The 22,436-nt window shown below is 42.3% G+C and overlaps 1 protein-coding gene and 1 long non-coding RNA gene across 2 annotated transcripts in view; one reads left to right on the top strand and one right to left on the bottom strand.

Moving 5' to 3' along the window:
• tspan3a (tetraspanin 3a) overlaps positions 1-18,216 on the bottom strand; it is a 56,263-nt gene extending 38,047 nt beyond the window's left edge. The window contains exon 1 of the mRNA XM_080216264.1: positions 17,987-18,216. Coding sequence (XP_080072390.1) covers positions 17,987-18,049 — 63 coding nt within the window. The 5' untranslated portion in view covers positions 18,050-18,216. The remainder of the gene's footprint in view (positions 1-17,986) is intronic.
• LOC145360806 (uncharacterized) overlaps positions 17,912-22,436 on the top strand; it is a 40,947-nt gene continuing 36,422 nt past the window's right edge. Inside the window, exons 1-2 of the long non-coding RNA XR_013889771.1 lie at positions 17,912-17,959; positions 21,910-22,199. This is a non-coding gene — a long non-coding RNA (uncharacterized LOC145360806). The remainder of the gene's footprint in view (positions 17,960-21,909; positions 22,200-22,436) is intronic.

Here is a 22,436-nt window from a genome sequence, read left to right on the forward strand (position 1 = left end):
GACACCCATCCCATGATGGGATTAAAAAAAACCCCTCGCCTTCCCTTCTCTTTACATACTGTTGGATACCAGGATAGAGGTTATTAAGGGTTACCGATCCAGTTTTGTTGTGATAGTACAATTAGCTGAGTGAAAATACAATTGTGTTAAACACAAAAGGTTATAAAGTTCTAGAACTAGAATGGAGCTACTGGTGCCAAAGCATTTTCACATTACAGGTCCTGCAAGAACCTACAAATGGAGCCTTGGGTACCAATTATAAAGTTTAAAATCAACTTCCCTATGCATCTGATATATCAAAGATGCTGACACCAACACATCCTGGTACATCCAACGAGGGAATACCAAGACACTGACCCAGAAAACAAACAAGTCAACCCAGTGAATGAAGAAGTGACTGAATTGCAGACTGGAGAACAAGACAACTAGGCTTGAGGTATATCAGGATCATGCTAAATTACAGGAATCAGAGGATGCTGGAGATCGAAATCTGTATCATTTGCTTTTTTTCAAAGAAAAGTATGAGCATCAGTGACACTTTAAAACTATTTACAGGATATTGCCACAAAGTCATATGGAATAGGCAATGACAGTGCCTCATTAAAATGGAAGATTAAGCACTGTGAAATACAGAATGCTGGAGTTTTAATACCAACAAATCTCAGGAGTGCCCTAACAACAAGAATGCTTTCCATTGTTTATATTTGGAAGAATCATGGCTGGCAAGAAGATGGCAGTTGGTGGCACTTAATTTGCCTTGTAGCCTGCTGCTGCAGGACTTTCAGCTGATTTACTGAGGCCCGACTGCTGGTACAGTAACCAGTGTAGCCAGGCTCCATGCCCTGAGTCTGCAGCAACAGCAGCCAATTACTCCAATGCCAGGTTTACAGAATCCATTAGGCAATTTATATTTATGAGACAGACTGATGGTGAATGAACCACATTCTTGTAGGTTGGCTGTGTTTATGCTTTGGTAATTGAGCAGCACTATTACACTGTATTCCATTCACTACCCCTAAGAGTCAATACTGTCCAAAGATTCATTTTTTTTGGGTCCAAGAATTTCCTAGCAAAGCATTTTCCCATGTTATGTCTCTCACAGAAGTGTTGTGGATTCAGAAGTTTCAATTTTAGTTTTTCTTTGCTCTTTGGGCAGACCAGATCAGGAGATCCATCACCCAATCCCTTAAGGTTCACATTTAATCTTCAAAATTACGCAACACAACTTTGTAAAACCCACAACTGTGCATTTAACCCTTCGGAACGCCAATTACCTCCATTCGCAATGTGTTTTTCTAACATGGGAGCTCAAACAATTGACCAAATTTCCTGACAAGAGATGCCACAAACCTTGTAAAGTTGTTTAAAAAGCTTAAAGTTTATTTATTAGTCAAAAGTAGGCTTACATTCACATTGCAAGGTAGTGTGAAAATCCCCTAGACACCACACTCCAGCACCTATTAGGGTACACTAAGGAGAAATTAGCATGACCAATCCACCTAATCTTCACATCTTTGGACTGTGGGAGGAAATTGAAGCACCCAGAGGAAACCCACGCAGACACAGGGAGAACATGCAAACTCTGCACAGACAGTGACTCAAACCAGGAATTGAACCTGGGTCCCTGCCGCTGTGAGGCAGCACTGCTAACCACTGTGGTCTTGCAAAATCACAATAAACTTGTTTGCATTTCTGTAAATCTGTTTAGTAGCTCAAGTCTTCACTTTCCCAGACTTAAAGTTGCTTTGACCTTGCAATCTACCAAATTGTGCTTTTATATCAACTTGGCTGCCATAGCAATTTTACTCACTACAGCAGTGTAAAAACTACTAAATTGTTTGCTTCTTGTACAAAAAAAACCCATCAGCTGAAATACTTTAGATATTCAATGAGTGTGCATAAGCGTCAATAAAAACTGTACTGACTCAACTATCTTCTGGTAGTCTCAGTGCTCTGCTGATAGCATGCTTTGCCTTATGGGTTCAAGTCCTACACCAGTGACCCTGGCACAAGCTAGGCTTGATGTGGGTATGCCGGCGTTGGACTGGCGTAAACACAGTAAAAAGTCTGACAACACCAGGTTTTAGTCCAACCTATTTATTTGATAATATACTCGCAAGCTTTCGAGGGGTTACCCTCTTCGTCACCTGACGAAGAGGGTAACCCCTCGAAAGCTTGCGAGTATATTATCAAATAAATAGGTTGGACTAAAACCTGGTGTTGTCAGACTTTTTACAAGCTAGGCTGACAGTCAGTGCAGTATGGAGTTGCAATCCATCAGATGAGATGTCAATCCAAGGCCCCAGCTGCTCTCGGGTGATTGTAAAGTAATCCATGACCACCACTTTGGACAGTAAGAAGTCTCAACACCAGATTCAAGGCCAACAGGTTTACCTGGTGCTGAGAGACTTCTTACTGTGCCCACCCAAGTCCAACGCCAGCACGTCCACATCAGAGGGAGAGGGGCATTATCTTGGTCAATATTAATCCCCCCACCATCATCACTCATATCTGGTTACAATCTCACTGAAGTTCGTGGAGTTCAAATTGGTTATCGAGACTCCTTCATTACAACATTGACTGCATTGGCTGTTCAGTTCCTGAAAAAAGGTAAAAAAAAATGCAAGTGTTCATTGTTCAACCAGGAATCAAGTTTGCTTCCTCTCACCTATCACTGCCCATATTAACTTCAGAAATTCTCAGTATTGTGTTGTATTGTTATCTTCAGACTCAACTTCTTGAATACTTAAGGGCCAGTATGTGCGAACTTCAACCTTCAAAGCCATGGTTTCCCGAATCCTGTCCTGTACCTTGCCTACCTATAAACTCCACTCAGTCAGACCTCTGTTGGTTCCCTGTCCCACAGTCAAAATTACTAGCCCTCATTCTTGAACTTCTGTATCACCCACCCCCCCACTTACATAAATGGTGGTAGCCATGATGTGGAAATGCCAGCATTGGACTGGGCTGGGCACAGTAAGATGTCTCACAACACCAGGTTAAAATGTCCAACAGGTTTACATGGAATCACGAGCTTTTGGAGCGCTGCTCCTTCACCCACTCACCTGATGAAGGAACAGTGCTCCGAATGCTCATGACACTATATAAATCTATTGGGACCGTAATCTGGGGTTGAGACTTTTTACTCTACTTACATAATGGCAATCTGTTCAGAAATGTCTAATGCCAGACTCTTAAGGTTCAAATGTCAAAACCATTCAAGAACATACTATCAGAGGTATAATACATACTGCTGACCGTGGCAGTGTGGAGAAAAGAGGGAAGGCGATGAATGGTTCTCGGAAAAAAAGAGGATCCGACACTTCTGCCTGCCTTTTTCCCTGTTCTTAGAATTCATAGAATTGTGTAGGCTGCGTACACAAATGGTAGCATGTCTATCTCTGGACAACAAAAAGCTTCGTGTTCAAGTTCAACACCACGATTTGTTGGCCACAGAAGAAGTGTTCATAAAATGGTTCGATGAACTGATAATCAGTTTGAGAATCCTTCCACTATATCTCCACTGTTCCCAAAGAGTATAAAGATATGAGTGTGTGTGTGTGTGTGTGTGTGTGTGTGTGTGGGGTGTATAAGTGTGTGTGTGTGTGTGTGTGTGTGTGGGGTGTATAATTTGCTATTAAAAAAAAGTTAAAGTTAGAAATCTTGCAGCAAAGGTGGTAGCCATTTGGTTCATAATAACATAACCAACTCTTAGAAAAGGCTATAATTTTCCTCCCAGTCCAATACCCTTTTCTCTTAAAATTCTTGATACAATAAACACACGTACTCATTTACACTATGCATGTTCACCTGCATTAGGAAACGCTCATGTATTCGTAGAAAAGGTGGTTCTTTTAAAACAATAGTTCCACAGTAAGCGTGGAGTAGAATCAGCACAAACAATAAGTTACAGCACACAGATCACCAACATAACTTGTTACATGCAAACAAAGTAGGTCAGCGTCAATTCTCAGTAGAACCTGAACAGAGCACTGTCAGTACAACACGAATATCAAGTACCAAGATTTTTATTAAATCATTACTCAAACATAGAAAGATATGAACAGACTGTAGACACCTGATCAATAAGCCTCAAACATCAATCTTAACATTCAGGAAGTTTGGCTTTGAAGGTCAAGAGTGTAAATATGATGCAACTGGAATGCAATTATGTATTGAATTACAATATTTAGGTCCTCTTGATCCAAAGACAAGCCTATAGTTAGTGGTGCCAGTTTTCAAATTGAAAAAAAGACCAACTTTCTTTCCCCATTTTAGGCAGCATGGTGACATAAGATCAGCACTGCTGCCTCACAGCATCAGGCACCCGGGTTCAATTCTTGGCTTGTGTCACTGTCTGGCTGGAGTCTGCATGTTCTCCCTCTGTCGGCGTGGGTTTCCTCCAGGTGCTCTGGTTTCCTCCCAGTCTGAAAGACGTGCTGGTTAGGTGCATTGACCCGAACAGGCACCACAGTGTGGCACTAGGGAAATTTCACAGAAACTTCATTGCAGTGTTAATGTAAGCCTTATTTGTGACTATTAAATAAACTCTAACCTTAAAAGGCACCCTGCTGAATCACATTTGCTTGTTAAGAGTGAAGGGAAATGATAACTTAAGCCTACTTGTGACACTAACAAACAAATCTTAAACTTAAAAGAAATATATAATCCCAGGCTAGGGAAGGGGAGAAATGTTCCCAATCCAGGTGCTCTCTCTTGGAAAGTATCAAAACAGATGTTGTGCAAAGCATTAATATTTTCAGAAAGCTTAAAATGTGACCACAATTCGATTATCAAAATCCTAAAACAAAAATATTTTAAACATGAAACTAGATAAGTTTACTCATCTGATGCAGGAGCAATGCTCCGAAAGCTCATGATACCAAATAAACCTGTTGGACTTTAACCTGGTGTTGTGAGACTTCTTACTGTAGAAGAGTTTAGTAATAGTGCTGAATCAGTTTTGAGAATTTCTCTTGGCTGATTATCTACTTCTCTCCTTAAAAGCCCGACCACCCTCTGATCTCACACCCAAATGGGGGTTGTGTAAAAAGAACGATCAGCCAGTCAGCAGTCAAGAGTAGCACTGTCCAATCCAGTTCTTACCCCAACATCTACACTCAAATCTTTCACTCAGGACAATAAGCAGGAATGCTGTCCAGTGCTTCCCTTCCCAGCCTAGGGGAAGTTGACATAAAAACATGGTTCAACATTATAGACGAGGAATCCAATCCTGAATCTTCTGTCTGTATGCCTCGTTTCAGGGACTGCCTTCACCCAGTTGGCTCTAGATCACTGGAAAGGCTTTACTGTTAACTAGCCTACGACAAAAATTCTGTAGATCAAGTGAGAAAAACACAAAGACAGTTTCACAATCCGGAACATCATTCTGCGATAGCCGGCACAGGACATCAGCATCAGGCACTCCCAAGCCTGACATGCCATAATCAAACAGTTGGGCAGTACTTGCTAAACATGTGGAGATGCCAGCGCTGGGGTAAACACAGTAAGAGGTCTCAACACCCGGTTAGAGTCCAACCAGCTTGTTTGATAGTAATCTCAAGCTTTTGGAAATGGTGTTCCTTCATCAGGTGTGGGGAAGGTTCTGATATGCCCTTCTCTGATCAGAGAACTACATGGGTGAAGTCACTGGAAACATACTGAACCATTAGTTAGCACTGTTAGGAAAAAATACAAAAAGTACAGCCATTCAAATAACACTTATATCAATGGATAGTATTGTGTTTAGATTTGTAGGGTTCTGAATTTGTAATAAATATAATTTAGCAGGAGTGGGCATGATTTCGAACCAAGTTAATACTGTTTACAAAACAGTCCACAAAAATCCCCGAGTTAAAATCTTTTTCTCCAATTGAGCTCACAGATGTACAGTGAATAAGACTGTGTCAAGATTCATAACAGCACCAAGGCTCCAAAACATTTCCATTAAGTAGACCATTTCTTTCAGAACCGCATAGATTTAGACATGTTCGGGCAAGCTCGAGGAAGACTGCTAAACAAAAGCTTTGACTCTCAATTCATCACAAAGTTACTTAATGTTAAATCTTATTCCTGGGTGGTAAAGTACTGGAAAATTTACCGTATTTGTGCCATAATTCAACTGTGATTTAAAGAGAGATCTTTTCTGTGTTGCGTTGATACCAGCATAGTAGACTTATTGTCTTTTCATTCCTTTGAATGATTTGAATCCCCACAGTGCAAAAGGTGGCCACCTTACCTAGGACCACCCCTCCATTTCTGGAACCCTGTGCACTGACCATGACAAATCTACCTAACCTGCATGATAATAATACATAGTACATTAGGAGCAGGAAAGATATCAGATTTCGTTTCAGTTTTACAACGCAAATGTTTACAACACGTCAAGGTGCCTTTTAAAGTTCATCTATTAGTCACAAGGCAGGCTAACATTAATACTGCAATGAAGTTACTGAAATTCCCCTAGTCGCCACACTCTGTCGGTTTGGGGGGTCCACGCTCACCAACTGTTACAGATACACCATAGAAAGCATTCTTTCTGGTTGTGTCACAGCTTGGTATGGCTCCTGCTCTGCCCAAGACCAGAAGAAACAACAAAAGGTCATGATGTAGCCCAATCCATTTCGCAAACCAGTCTCCCATTCACTGACTGTCTACACTTGCCGCTGCCTCAGCGAAGCAGCCAGCATAATTAAGAACCCCACACACCCCAGACATACTCTATTCCACCTTATTCCTTCGGGGAAAAAGATACAAAAATCTGAGGTCACATACCAACCGACTCAAGAACAGCTTCTTTCCACTGCTGTCAAACTTTTGACTGGACTTACCTTGCATTAATTTGATCTTTCTCTACACCCTAGCTATGACTGTAACACCAGATTCCACATTCTTATCTTTCCTTCTCTATGAACAGTATGTTTTGTCTGTACAGTGTGAAAGAAACAATACTTTTCACTATGTTAATACATGTGACAATAATAAATCAAATCAATGCATCTAACCAGCACGTCTTTCAGATTGTGGGAGAAAACCAGAGCACCCCACGCAGACACGAGAGAGAATGTGCAAACTCCACACACAGTGATGCAAGCCAGGAACTGAACCCAGGTCCTTGGCGCTATGAAGCAGAAGTGCTAACCACTCTGCTGCTCATTAAACAAATTAAACTGTTTTCTTTAGATAGGAGTTCATATTTTTGTCTAGATCACATTTCACAATTCTGTGATTTTGCTCCACAGAATCAAAAAGAAACAAACAGGCAAAAAGGGGTTGCCAATCCCCAAAAGCAGTCAGTTTTGATTATTTGGGGAAACTGTTCATTGTGTGTAGTTTGAGTATTTAATTGCCTTTTAGGGGAAATTGCATTCACCCCTCCCCACCCATTCCATGGAACTGGAGACACCAGCCCCAGTGTCAAATGATTAGAATGTTGCCTGTCCAAAACAAAAGGTGTTTTATTACAAAAGGTTTGAAGCGACTTTGTTATTCTGTTCAAAGCAGTGAACTCAAAAGCACCTGAGTGGATCAGCAGTTTTAAACAGTGATATATGCAGGACAGGAAGGTCCCAACTTTGAGCCCAGATTGTTCCTCATTAACGTATCAAAAACTTACCTAGCAGGACAAACCATGACCATGAATTTGAATTGGTTTTTGGAGCAAGCAAGGACATGGATTATGAGCTTGCCCTGTCCACTCTGCACATTGGCTTTATAACTCTGGGAAAAAAAAAATTAGACTAGCTCGAGCGCTTCTCATCACCTTCAACAGATGAGGATCTGAACGCAGGACCCCACTGCCGGTCTCCCTAGGCAGGCACACTGGGTAAACAGCTGTAAATAAATCTTGACCACGACATTTTAGATATTTGTCTGCTGAAAATTAAACATTTATTCAAATTGTATCATTTATCTGACTTGCTACATTATGGTTAATCACTCCACAAAACCATTGTGGTTCTTCAGTAAAGTGTTATTACAATCCCAGATGATTTTCTTTCACTCATTTCCAGGACATGGCATCACTGGTTAGGCCAGCATTTATTGCCCATCCTGAATTGCCCTCAAGGAAGTGGTGGTGGGCTTCCTTCTTAAACTGCTGCAAACTGTGTGGTGTTAGGAAGGGAGCTCCAGAATACTGACCTGCTGACAGTGAAGGAACGACAATATACTTCCAAGTCAGGACAGTGAGTAATAACATCCAGACAATACTGTTGCCACATCTGGTGGCTTGCTCTTTATAGGCAGTAGCAGTCATGTATTTGGAAGGTGCTGCAGTGCATCTTACAGATGGTACACACCGCTGCCTCTGTGTGGACGGATCGAATTTTTGGAGACAAGGCAGACTCACCCAGCTCAATCAGTAGTGACATGGAGCCATTCTTGGTGATGGACATTCAAGTCCCCACCAAGAGTACATTCTGCACCCATAGCCCCCTCAGTGCTTCCTCTAAGTTATTCAACATGGAAGAACACTGATTCCTCAAATGGCGGGGAATATATTGCGCATTTGGCAAGAGATTCCCTTGACTACGTTTGCCCTGATGCCATGAGACATCATGGGGTCCAGAACCCACGTTATGGACTACCAGGGCAACTGCTTCCCATCTGCACAACACTATTGACTCTGTCCTGCCAGGGAAGTTGATATAGAACACAAAAACTACAGCACAAATCCTTTGGCCCACAAGTTGCGCCAATGATATCCATACCTACCAGGCTTACCTATAACCTTCAATTCTATTAAGTCTCATGTACTCATCCAGAAGTCTCTTGAAAGACCCTATCGAATTTGCCTCCACCACCAATGGCAGCCGATTCCATTCACCCACCACCCTCTGAGTGAAAAACTTATCCCTGATATCTCCTCTGTACCTACTCTCCAGCACCTTAAACCTGTGTCCTCTCGTAGCAACCATTCCAGCCCTTGGGAAAAGCCTCAGAGAATCCACCTGATCTATACCTCAAAATCTTATACATTTCTATCAGGTCACCACTCATCCTTCGTCTCTTTAAGGAGAAAGACTGAGCCCCCTCAACCTATCCTCATAAGGCATGCCACCCAATCCAGGCAACATCCTTGTAAATCTCCTCTGCACCCGTTCAATAGCTTCCACATCCTTCCTGTAATGAGGCGACCAGAACTGAACACAGTATTCCAAGAGAGGTCTTATAAAGCTGCAACATTATCTCTCGACTCCTAAACTCAATCCCTCGACTGATGAAGGCCAGTACACCATATGCCTTTCCAACCACATCCTCTACCTGCAAGGCCGATTTACAAGTCCTGTGGACCTGGACCCCAAGGTCCTTCTGATCCTCTACACTGCTAAAAGAGTCTTATCCTTGATATTATACTCCTTCATCCCATTCGACCTGCCAAAATGGAGCACTGCACATTTATCCGGGTTGAAGTCCATCTGCCACTTTTCTGCCCAGCCTTACATCCTATCTATGTCATGCTGCAATCTACAACAACACCAACCTTCATGTCGTCAGCAAACTTACCAACCTATCCCTCCATCTGCTCATCCAGGTCATTTATGAAAATTACAAACAGCAAGGGTCCCAGAACAGATCCCCGGGGCACTCCACTGGTGACCAACCTCCATGCAGAAAAATACCTATCTGCAACCACTCTCTGCCTTCTGTGGGCAAGCCAGTTCTGGATCCACAAGGCAACAGCTCATTGGATCCCATGCCCTCTCACTTTCTCAAGAAGTCTTGCACAGGGGATCTTATCAAACGCCTTGCTGAAGTCCATATAAATCACATGTACTGCTCTTCCTTCGTCAATGTATTTAGTCACATTTTCAAAGAACTCAACCAGGCTCATAAGGCACAAGCTGACAACTATTGAGCATACTAAACTTCTCTAAATGTTCATAAATCCTGTCCCTCAATCTTCTCCATCAACTCACCAACCACTGAGGTTAGACTCACCAGTTGGTAATTTCCTGGGCTGTCCCTATTCCCTTTCTTGAATATAGGAACATTTGCAATCCTCCAGAACCTCTCCTGCCTCCATCAATGACGCAAGGATCATCGCCAGAGGTCCTGCAATCTCTTCCGTGGCCTCCCACAGTAATCTGGGGTACATCCCATTCGGTCCCGGAGATTTATCTATCTTTATGCTATTCAAAACTTCCAACACGTCCTCTTTCTTAATCTCCACATACTCAATCTTTTCAGTCCACCGCAAGCCTGCAGTACAACCACCCAGGTCTTTTTCAACTGTGAGTACTGAGGTAAAGTATTCATTAAGCACCTCTGCTATTTCTACTGGTTCTGTAGAAACTTTCACACCGTCACATTTTATAGTTCCTATTCCTTCACATCTCACCCTTCTACTCTTCACATATTTGTAGAACGTCTTAGGGTTCTCCTTAAACCTTACCTGCCAAGGCCTTCTCATGACCCCTTCTGGCTCTCCTAATTTCCTTCAGTTCATTCCTATAAGCCATATACTCCTCTAGATCCCCAACATCTCCTAGCTCTCTGAACCTTTTGTACGCTTTACTTTTCTTTTTGACTAGGTTCATTACAACTTTCGTGCACCACGGTTTCCGTAGCCTACCAAAACCTCCAAACCAAAATATCTGGGACATAATTTGTAAAGTATGATTCCACGAGCATGATTATAATCAGACTGTTGCTTGACTAGTCCGAGAGACAGTTCTCCCAATTTTGGCACAAGCCCCCAGGAGTTAGGACTTTGCGGTTCAACAAGGTTGGGCTTGCCATTGTCTTAACCAATGCTGAGTGGCTCACCTAATTTAATTCTTTATTGATTTTTTTAGTGGTTTAATATAACTGAGTGGCAAACTAAGCCATTTCAGAGTCAACCACATTGTTGTGAACCTCGAGTCACATGAAGGCCAGACTAAGCCAGCTAAGGACAGCAGATTTCCTTCCCTAAAAAAGGTAGTGAACTGGATGGGTTATGACAATTGACAACAGTTTCATGATCATTAGAATTTTAATTCCATCTCCCATGGTGAAATTCAAGTTCAGGTCAGGTCCCTAGAGCATTACTAGCCTAGTGACAATACCACTATGCCATCACCTCCACTGGAGCCATAGTTATACAGCTGGTCTAGATCAGTTTCTGGTCAATGGTAACCCCTAGGATGTTGATAGTGGGGATTAAACAATGGTAAATGCCACTGAATGTCAATGGGAAATGGCAATATTCTCTTTTGCCGGAGGTGGTCATTGCTTGGCATTTTTGTGGTGCAAAGTTACTGGCCACTGGTCAACCCAAGCCTGGACATTATCTTGCTTCATTTGGATTATGGACTGATGTTAATTGTGTACAAGTCAAATTCAAGAGTGAAACCTAGTTTGACAGATCCTACTTTAGAAAGAATGGAGGTAAGTTGCTGAACAAATTCACAGGAGTCTGATAAATATTTTATTTGTTATGATAAAAGTTAAAGTAAGGTGAACTATGTTATACCAGACAAAATTGTTGGAAAGAATGCATTGCAAACACAAGAAAGTTATTCAAATATTGACTATTCCTTATCCCCAGCAATATCTTTACAGACAGATACAGATTCAGAAAGATAAAACAACTTACCATAGCTACCTTAAACTCTAATATTCAAGGTAAGCATGCAGGGCATGTGAACTGCAGTCAGACAAACCACACCTCAAAGCAAATAACAGATATGGCAAAAGCAAATTCAGTGGATTTCTCAACAACCCACTCAGTCACTTGTCATACTGAAACTCTGTCTTTCTCAAGAGGGTTTCCAATCTCAAATTTTGAAGACCTCACCTTTGGAATACTCTTTAAACATTGCTCCCACATGGATGGCTTCAACAAGGACCATCCACAGGGTCACAACTTCATTTGAGATTCCTTTCCTCTAGGTCTCCATGTACTGAAGCTTCAGTTTCCAAGCACACTTACAGAATTTTGGCCAAGAAAAAGCATAACATCACTGCTTCAGAATGGTACCTTTGCTCTTGATCACACTTTGCTTCAAGTCTGCTTCCCACATCCTTCATTTAACTCAGTGCCTTTCTCTTGGTTTGTGTCATTTACCTTGACTCAGTGGGATCGATCTCTGATCCTGGTTGTCTTCCCTGCTTGGCACTTGTTTCTGTCCCAATTCTTAGTTTGAGACCTTCTCTCTGTCCTCCTGCTGGTGTCCTGTTTGGGACCCTTTCTCCTAATGGCATCCTGTTCCAGGTCACCTAACCTGATTTTCACACTACTATTTCACATTCACCTAGGCCAGGAACCTGCCTAAAGACCGTGAAATCAACAAGATCCGCCATGAACTGCAGTTCCCGAACTGTGACTGGAATTTTGACACATGCAAAAACCCTCACATGGAACAATGATTGGGAGAAGAAATAAATAATGCGAGTGTAGAAGGGAAAAGTGGATAAATCCAAAAACAGAGCTTTGATCAGGAAATATTCTGTGGGATATTAATGTACAACTCTTTAGCATATGATATTTATCCATCCACAGAACCTCAAGCTTGTATAATCAACGACTTCTATACCTTGATTCTGTTCAATTGTACTCTTCCCCCTCCAATTCATGCCAAAAATCTCATGTGCAATACATATAGTACATTGCTAAGTTGGCTATTCTCAATTGCTGGTTTTTCCATTCGCCCAGAAACAAAATGTTCTCTACACAATATCCCTAGAATGACACACGCACTCAGGTATCAAAAGAAATCTATGACAAAGCTTTACACATTAAGAGGGAGTGCTGTTAATCAAGGATAAATATTTAATGTGTTTGAGTTCACACCATTAGTATCAGTATCGAGGGGACATTGAGCTATACGGTGCTTTGGATTAGGATGGATTAACGTTCACCATTATGAGCAAGTTGTGGGTTACAAAAATTGGGATGATGTAGAGTAATTAGATATATTGCCATATAAAACAAATAGCACACAAGGAACTAGTGCAAAACTTACTCCTTCCTTCATCACTACCACACGTGCGCTTTCATAAACAGAGCAGGAAAAAAATCCCATTTGACCGCGTTCAACTGAGAAGTCCCCACTACCTGACGCCCAATTGATTTTCAGTCAACATCAGTATCTGAAGTTAATTAAGGGAGAAAAAGAAATTAAGTCTGCTGCTCTCTATCCAGTGAGGAGAAAGAAAAGAAGAGATTTACTAGCATGGATCCAGGAATGAAGGATTACAGCTAGACAGTCACATGGCTGAGGTCAGACTTTGGCCTTTGACTCGGAGTGGAGTAGGGAGAGAAAAAAAAATGCTTGTACATTCACTATGCTTTGATTCCAAAATTAAACTTGGAAGTCTTATCTCAAAATGTCACCATCATTCATCTTAGCTAACAGGAATTTCATTGAGGAGGAGGATATTACATGATTAATATTGCAGCACAAGTGGGCAATTCATATGGAGTAACTACCTCAGATTTCATTCACATTTCAACCACAAAATCTGGTTCAAATGAAACATCAGAACTAAAGAATAGCATCAGAAAAATTCTATGTTTGAACCCTTTTACAGCAACACAGCACATTATACAGTTTATGATATCAAAGACAGCTGGTACTGACACGACAGTAAATCAAGCTCTCCACACACCCTTTCCTCAGCATTTTTCAGAATTTGCACAAGATGCAGTGAAACACTGATCTTCACTGACGATTAAATTTAGCGTTGGTTACTTGCATTCCAAAAAATGTTTAAAGCAGGGTGGAGGAAGTTTTTGTCTTCATTTTATTTACATAGATGCATAATGTCAAGTCACACAGTGTTCCTATCAATTTCCATATATTCCTAACACACCAAGGTGGTGAACAAATGAGGCAACACCACCAAGGACAAAATATTCAAACGCACAAAATCTGAAAGCAGTATAAACCACTGAGTAAGCAATAGAGCATTTAGGATTCTGTAAGGGCCTCCCAAGAGCCAAAAATGGCCCATAAGCAATGGCTGAAAAAGTGGTCTGTCCAGAAATTTCACACACATTCTCAATAAGATTGCAGTTGTGTGTGGACAGGCTCGCTCAAGCCACTGCTAACTGTATTTCAGCCCTCGCAGCTGACTGATGAACAGGTCAAAGTACCCATTAACAGCAAGTTTAATTCATATCTGTAGTAATAGGAAATGGTGGGCTTTGCATGGATTAATATTTTCACAAAACTGCATTTGATCATGATTAGGACTAACCATTGGCAACAAACCAAAAGGAACCAAACAGGCAGATGTTACACTAACTACTGGACACATACAGCATAAAAGAAAGCCCAACTTTGAACCCTGATAGACACCAAAATGCCATTTCTTCTTAGAATCTATTCATATTGCGCTGTCACTTAACAGGGCTGCACAAATGCCCTTTGACCATACATGCTGTCACTTTGCATAATTAAACATTACGGTTAATCTGTGGCTGGAGTCAGTAACAAAAGGAAATGCCCTGAGAAAGTTTAAATTCAGCTCCTCAATAGCTCAACCAGTTGATCTGATGAATAATGGGGCAATTCAGGCCCCGAGAAGAGAGGGAAATGCCTCGTATGACTGCCAGTTTGTGCTCAGTTATTTCTAAGCTGAGGCAGAATCAGGAAAGATGGGGAAATTACATTTCTCTCTGGAGTTAGGATGGGAATATTAGCCAAGTTTCACTGTTGATCACCATTCACAAATGCCTGCTAGAAGCGCAGGAACAATTGTCAGATTACAAATCCTTAGGCAAATACCTTGTGGAAACACATCTTGAAGATGTAAGGAAAATGGCCATCTGCACTAGGGGATCTACATTAAAGGACAATTCATGCTCACAGAATTATATCTCAATAAACAAACTCTTAAAATGCTATAACTATACAATCAACACAAGTCAAAATAGTTACCACGTCAAGTTTAAACAAGTTTAAAGATGCTATGTGAAATGTGCAACGGCTACCATCTTTACCATAGATACACATCCAAGGCAGCTTGCAGAGGCATAAGGAAACAATATTCCAACAGACCATTATCTCAAGGTTAAGACAACATGCAAGCATATTTTACATAACAGCACTGGAAATAGTCTATTGGGCTAGAACAGGAGGCAAAAATCACAAGTCATTCAATAGGAAGTTCTGAAGTTTCCTCCCCAAATCTCTCCATTCCTTTAAGATGGGAAATTTTTGGTCACCTATCCTAGTATCTCACATGCTTCTGCATCGATTTGTTTTTGATAATTTTCCTTGTGAAGCATCTTATTATTAGCTATTATTTCACTGTATTCAAAGGTGCTATGGAGACAAGTTGATAGGCACAATGCATAGGTTGGAAAATAAAAAATTAGGGCAGGATGGGCCAAAAGACTTTAGTTAATCAGTATAAAGACATGTCAAAAATAAGGAATAATTTTTGGCTTGCAGCAATTCTGTAATTGTTGCACTGCTGCAGAACTTTAATTTTAGACCCTACATTTAGTTTCTCTATTTATTACTGCAAATCAATGGCAAACACCCTTACCAAATTGGAATTAAAAGAATTTATTTTCCTCGCTAGTGGGCAGTTCCATATCTTGTTGATTGCATGAGCAATCAACAACCCAGGAGACAAATGTATCTGTTTGCAACTCACATGTTCACTCATGAGAAAAGAATCATCCCCTTAAGACAGCTGGCAAATGCAACACTTGATGCTCTTCAAGGACATTTAAAGCAGGAAGTTTCCAGTTTAATTCCTGGTGACTAAATTTGCTGATCCCCACCAGTGCATTCGGAAACTGCTATTAGTTTTGCAGTACAACACTGGAATTCTCAGAATATGCGTGCTTGCAAGCACATCCGTATAATTGGATGGCTTTTTGAAGAAGCTCTGCAGACTAATTATACAAACCAAAGACTCAAGCAGACTTGAACTTCTATGCTTTAGAGGTTGCCACATGTTTCAGCCGATGAGACTAAATCTGAAGGGAAATCTGCCTTCTCAGTTGGTTTCCATTGCAAACTAAATGCAAGGATTAGAAAAAATTGGTTCCAAGGATTTTAAGCCAGTCTTTGTTTATGAAGTTTGTTCAATTTCTGTGAACAACCTGTCAGCAACTTTCCCTTTACGTGAATATTGGTGTACAAATGATGCATCATGGAAGAGATTCAGTAAGTGGGAAAGAGAGCTATTATTTCATTTATGTAATATTATAAAAGGAGTAGGCATTTAGTCCCTTAAGCCTGTTTCATCACGCAACAAAATCATGGCTGATATGTGACTCAACTCCATATGCCCATCTTTGTCCCATATCCCTTAATACCTTTGATAAACAAAATCATTCAATCTTAGGTTTGAAACTAAACAACTGACCTGGCAACAACTACCAGTTACAGAAATGTAAATCTGGATGTAGTAGCGTTTCACAACTTCATCCCTGAAAGGCCTGCTCTAGTTTTTAGACTGTGCCCTTGAGTGCTAGATTCCACTGCAGGCAGAAAAGTGAACAGCTTCCCTCAAAAACTTGGAAACTTAGACCAAACTAGCTGTACCCTTTTAAATTCTAGGGAAACTGGCCTTAATTTCTGCTGCAATATTTAAATAGTTAGTTAGAAAGCTTAAAAGATTAACAGCTGCTACTAAGATCAAATTAACATTAAGAAGTCATGAAGTTCAGTCTAAAAGACACACATGCCTGGAATTATGGTGTATGCACTTCAGCTATTTTTCCAACAATATTAGCATGCTAATTTGCTTAGAAGTTATGAATTTAACATTAGCAGTTGCAGCAATAAGTTGTATGTTCAGGTTGGTCACGCTTCATTTCACTTTCCAATCTTTGCTCAAGTCTGAATAAAGAGCCTCTGCATTATTGAAACATCTCTGAGAGGCACTGAATACAGTAGGACACTGTACCAAATTACACAGTAACTGTATCTAACTTGGCATATGAATCATTTAAAAGAGCTGGCCAGAGTTATTTTCATCCTGTTTTCAGACTCCCTTCTCCCCAAAAAAAAGCTTTGCTGTAGGAATGTTTATAGAGGATGCAGGTTATCCACTCAGTGGGAGGAATTTGTCCTTAAAACAAAAAGAACAACTACGTGCTTCTTTCATTTTTTTTCTCCTCCTGCTCTATTGTATTGTTAGGAATTCATTACAAATATAATCCAGTAGCAATAAAATTAGAAATGTTTGTTTTCAAAACAAAATTAAAGGCAGAAAACATTATCATGATTTATATTTTAATATTGAAAAAAGATTAGAAATCATACAGTACAGAAAGAGGCCATCTGGCCCATCAAGTCCGCACCAACCACAATCCCACCAGGCCCTACCTCCATCTCCCTACATATTTACCCACTAATCCTTCTAACCGACACATCTCAGGACACTAAGGGCAATTTTTAGTATGGCCAATCAACCTAACCCACACATCTTTGGACTGTGGGACAAAACCACAGCACCCAGAGAAAACCCACACAGACACGAGGAGAACATGCAAAACTCCACACAGTGACCGAAGCCGGGAATCGAACCCGGGTCCCTGGAGCTGTGAAGCAGCAGTGCTGACCACAGTGCTACCGTACCGCCCATAGGGGGTTTATTTCCAATCCAAAAGATGAAAATATCTAAAGGCATTTGCAGATGAGACAAAAAGGTGAAAATATTTAAAAGGCATTTGCAGATGAGACAAAAAGCCTACAAAAACAAACTTAGGAAAAGATTTAAAGCTGAATAAAACTTGATGATGCCATTGGGATGTATGCTTGCTTTGATCCAGTCCCTGACAACCAGCCACAGCTGCAATACAACAGCTGAGCGCAACCTAACCCAACAACGGCCGAATCCCGCCCTTCGGTTGCTCCAGCGACGGCCCCCTCAGCCAATCAGGCCGCCCAGCGCCCTATCAATCAAACCACCTTCCCCACCTCCATTTCCGGTTATCAGGTTGGGTTGCAGGAGCGGGGGGGAGGGTAGGCAGCCATGGAGACGGGTGCCATCCTTCGGGGGGCGGGTAAGCCTCTTTCGCTGACCTACTTACCCAGAATATCAGATTCAAAAACACCAGGACGGTCTTGGACGACGTTATCCCGCACTGCCCCATCTCGAGCCGAGGCGAGTCTGCTCGAGTTGGTCGGTCGCCCCTGGCGCCGGTTGCTGCTGCAGACTGCGGCCTATATACACCCTCAGCCAGCGAGAGCCCGTGGACGACTGTGTGAGTGAGTGTGCGGACGACGGCCGCCCGCCCTCAGCGCGAGCCAGTTGGCGTGCCCACGTGACCGAAGACGTCACTTCAAAATTACGTCAGTCACCGGCGGCCCCGCGCATGCGTCCTCCTGAGGGAACCTGCTGTCTAGCACGTGACCCCCTTCCAATGTCAAAAGTTGGCACCAATTTACCATCAACTTTTCTGCTGCATTGCTGGCTTTATTTTACTCTCCTAAACAGTTTCCCTTCCTCTCATCATAGAAACCCTACAGCGCAGAAAGAGGCCATTCCAGCCCATTGAGTCTGCCCCGACCACAATCCCACACAGGCCCTATTCCCATAATCCCTACATATTTTACCTGCTAATCCCTCTAACCTACACATCTCAGGACACTAAGGGGCAATCTAAGCATGACCAATCAACCTAACCCGCACATTTTTGGATTCTCCTGATACCTTGACTTAAGAATTCCCATCTGATCATTTTTCTTTGATCAGGCAGTGTTTATGACCACCACCACCACCCCCCCCCCCACACACACACACACACACACATATATATATAAGAACATAAGAACATAAGAAATAGGAGCAGGAGTAGGCCATCTAGCCCTTCGAGCCTGCCCCGCCATTCAATAAGATCATGGCTGATCTGTTGTGGCTCAGTTCCACTTTCCCACCCTCTCCCCATAACCCTTAATCCCCTCTCTTGACTTCTGAAAATCCAGAAAGACCACATCCACCGGCTCTCCTCTATCCACTGCCCTAGACACATCCTCATAGAACTCCAGTAAATTTGTCAGACACGACTTCCCTTTAATGAAACCGTGTTGCGTCCGCCCTATCAAGCAATTCCCTTCAAGATGCCTCGCAATTTCCTGCTTAATGACGGATTCTAACATTTTACCTACCACAGACGTTAAACATTAGCCGTTTTCCAATCTTCCGGCACTTCCCCGGAATCCAGCGACGTCTGGAAAATAACCACCAAGGCATCCACTATCACCTCCGCCATTTCTTTCAGAACCCTCGGATGCATTCCATCCGGTCCTGGGGACTTGTCCACAATCAGCCCCTCCAGTCTGTCGAGCACCACCTCTCTAGTAACAGTAATGTCATTAAGACCCTCCATTCCTACCACCTTTCCATCGCTAACACCCGGCAAATTATTCACGTCCTCCTCCGTGAAGACAGAAACAAAAAAGTTATTCAAGACCTTATCCATATCCCCATCCCCTACCACTAGCTCCCCTTTCTCATCCTCTAAAGGACCAACGTTCACCCTAGCCAGCCTCTTATATGAGATGATAATATTTATTAGTGTCACAATAGGCTTACATTCATGCTGCAATAAAGTTACTGTGAAAATCCCCTAGTTGCCGCACTCCGGCACCTGTTCGGGTACTCTGAGGGAGAATTTACAATGGCCAATGCGCCTAACCCGCACGTCTTTCTGTGGGACTGTGGGAGGAAACCAGAGCACCCGGAGGAAATCCATGTAGACACAGGGAGAACATGCGGATTCCACACAGACAGTGACCCAAGCCGGGAATCAAATCCAGGTCACTGTTGCTGTGAGGCAACAGTGTTAATCACTGTGCCACCATAGCTGCCCACTACAGGAGCAGAGTTAGGTCATTCGGCCAATCAGGTCTGCTCTGTCATTCAGTCGATCAGGTCTGCTCTGCCATTCAGTCGTGGCTGATAATTTTCACAATCCCATTCTGCCCTGCCTTTTCCCTGTAACTTTTGATCCCCTTATCAATTAAGAACCTATCTATCTGTCTCACATATACTCAAACGCGTTGCATCTACGGCCGTCTGTGGCAATAAAGTCCACAGTAAAGTTTATTTATTAGTCACAAGTAAGGCTTACATTAACACTACAATGAAGTTACTGTGAAATTCCCCTAGTTGCCACATTCCAGCGCCCGTTCAGATCAATGCGCCCTAACCAGCACGTCCTTCAGAAAGCGGGAGGAAACAGGAGCATCCGGAGGAAACCCATGCAGACACAAGGAAAATGTGCAGACTCCACACAGACAGTCACCCAATCTAGGAATTGAATCCAGATCCCTAGCACTGTGAGGCAGCAGTGCTAACCACTGTGCCACCGTGCCTTCTTGTACCAATTGGAAAGCAAACAGAATCATGACCCTATTGAACCTGCTTGACTGTCAACCAAAGATATTTTCATATCTCGTAAAGAGAAATATTCAAAGAAAATGGCAGAAAAGTACAATATCCTCAGGATTTTTTTCTCCAGAATTACACACAGCAGCGTCCTGGAGATTGACCTTCCAAACCTGGAGCCTCCAGCCCAATCCAGGAGAGCTGACAACCCTAATTTTTTTCTGAGTGCCTGTCCTGTGTTGCCTGGCTAGGGTTTAAAGTCAGGATCCATTTGTAATCAACCTTGGAGCATTAGTGTGATTGAATGGTTAAAGTCCTAAACTATGTCAGTTTGGTTTCGACTTCCAGACTTATGCTCAACAAATTGCCTATGTTCTAATTTTAAAGATGAGTTTAGATTAATGTAATGCAGTTGACCCTCAGATAATCAGTATTTCTGAGACCAAAAGAACATACTGATTGCTTTCTTGCTTTTTGTAATAAGCAGAGGATCAATTCTGCAAATGAGGCTTGTGCGTATACACGATTTACAGGATAATAATTAAACTTACTCATGGCAGCTAGCCTCAATAAAGTAGCAATCCCACCTCTAAATCAGAGGTTGAAGTTTCAAATCCCACTACAGATCTGAACACATATATTGGCTAAACACTGAGGGAGTTTATCCTTTCATGGGATGTGGGCATCAACGACAAGGCCAGGGTTTGTTGCTCATTCCTAATTACACTTAAACTGAGTGTCCCGCTCGACCATTTCAGAGGGCAGTTAAGAGTCAACTATATTGGTGTGGGTCTGGAGTCATATGTAGACCAGACCAGGTAAGGATGCAGATTTCCTTCCCTAAGTGAAGCAGATGGGGCTTTTAGAACAATCAATAACAGTTTCATGATCATCATTATTAAGAGTAGCTTTCAATTCCACATTTTATAATTGAAGTTAAACTCCAGCAGTTGCCGTAATGGGATTTGAGCTCAGGCTACCAGAGTATTATAGAATCCCTACAATGCAGAAGGAGGCCATTCAGCCATTGAGCCTGCACCGACAACAATCCCACCCTAGCTCTACCCCTGTAACCTCACGTATTTACCCTGCTGGTCCCCCTGACACTAAGGGGCAATTTATCATGGCCAATCAACCTAATCCAACACCTTTGGACTATGGGAGGAAACTGGAACATAGAATCATAGAATCCTGCAGTGCAGATGGAGGCCATTTGGTCCATCAAGTCTGCACCGACCACAATCCCACCCAGGCAATATCCCCATAATCCCGTACATTTACCCTAGCTAATACCCCTGACACTACGGGGCAATTTAGCATGGCCAATCCACCTAATCCACACATCTTTGGAGTGTGGGAGGAAACCGGAGCACCTGGAAGAAAACCACGCAGACATGGGGAGAACTTGTAAACTCCACACAGACAGTGACCCAAGCTGGGAATTGAACCCAGGTCCTTGGCATTGTGAGGCAGCAGTGCCAACCACCGTGCCACCTGGTGGAGTACCCGGAGGAAGTCGCAGACACTGGGGGCAATAGTTAGATAATAAATACAATTATATCACCACTACACCATCATTTCCCTTTTCATGTTTAAAAATTAAATGCTCTATCTTTCCGACAGGACCTTAAACTGAAGCTGCATCTGCCTGCTCCACTGGGAGAAGGAATAGGAAGTTTGTCCAGCATTCTGACTCACTTGCTCCCTCAACCAGCACTCATTCATTTGATACGTGTGGGATCTTGCTGAGCATGACTTCGTTGGTGCGTTTGTCTACAGACCAAGAGTTCAACAGAGCTGCACCTCAAAAGTAATTGCTTTCAGAGTGTCCAGTAACAAGTTTGCAGTAACGTACTGAAGAAATACAAGCTCTTTCTTTTAAACCAGTGCCAAGGAGCCGACAGTTGCATCAGGTAGGTTTTATTCCTTTGACCATTGGGAATTGTTGTTGCCAGGATTGGTGGGACTGATAGCAGGGAAGAAAAGATAGAGGGGCAGAGTGGCACACTGAGTTTGGGTTGCCTGTTTCTTCTACTGCTTTCTGGACTCGCATCATCTCACAGAAAATATATGTCAAATTGAAGCTTAAGGGAATCATTATGAAAAACCATTGTCACGAGGCTTATTGGCACTAATGGAAAATGGGAGAT

This window comes from Carcharhinus amblyrhynchos, chromosome 32 (genome assembly GCF_965287045.1).
Source record: "Carcharhinus amblyrhynchos chromosome 32, sCarAmb.v2.hapA, whole genome shotgun sequence".
Classification (NCBI taxonomy): Eukaryota; Metazoa; Chordata; class Chondrichthyes; order Carcharhiniformes; family Carcharhinidae; genus Carcharhinus; species Carcharhinus amblyrhynchos.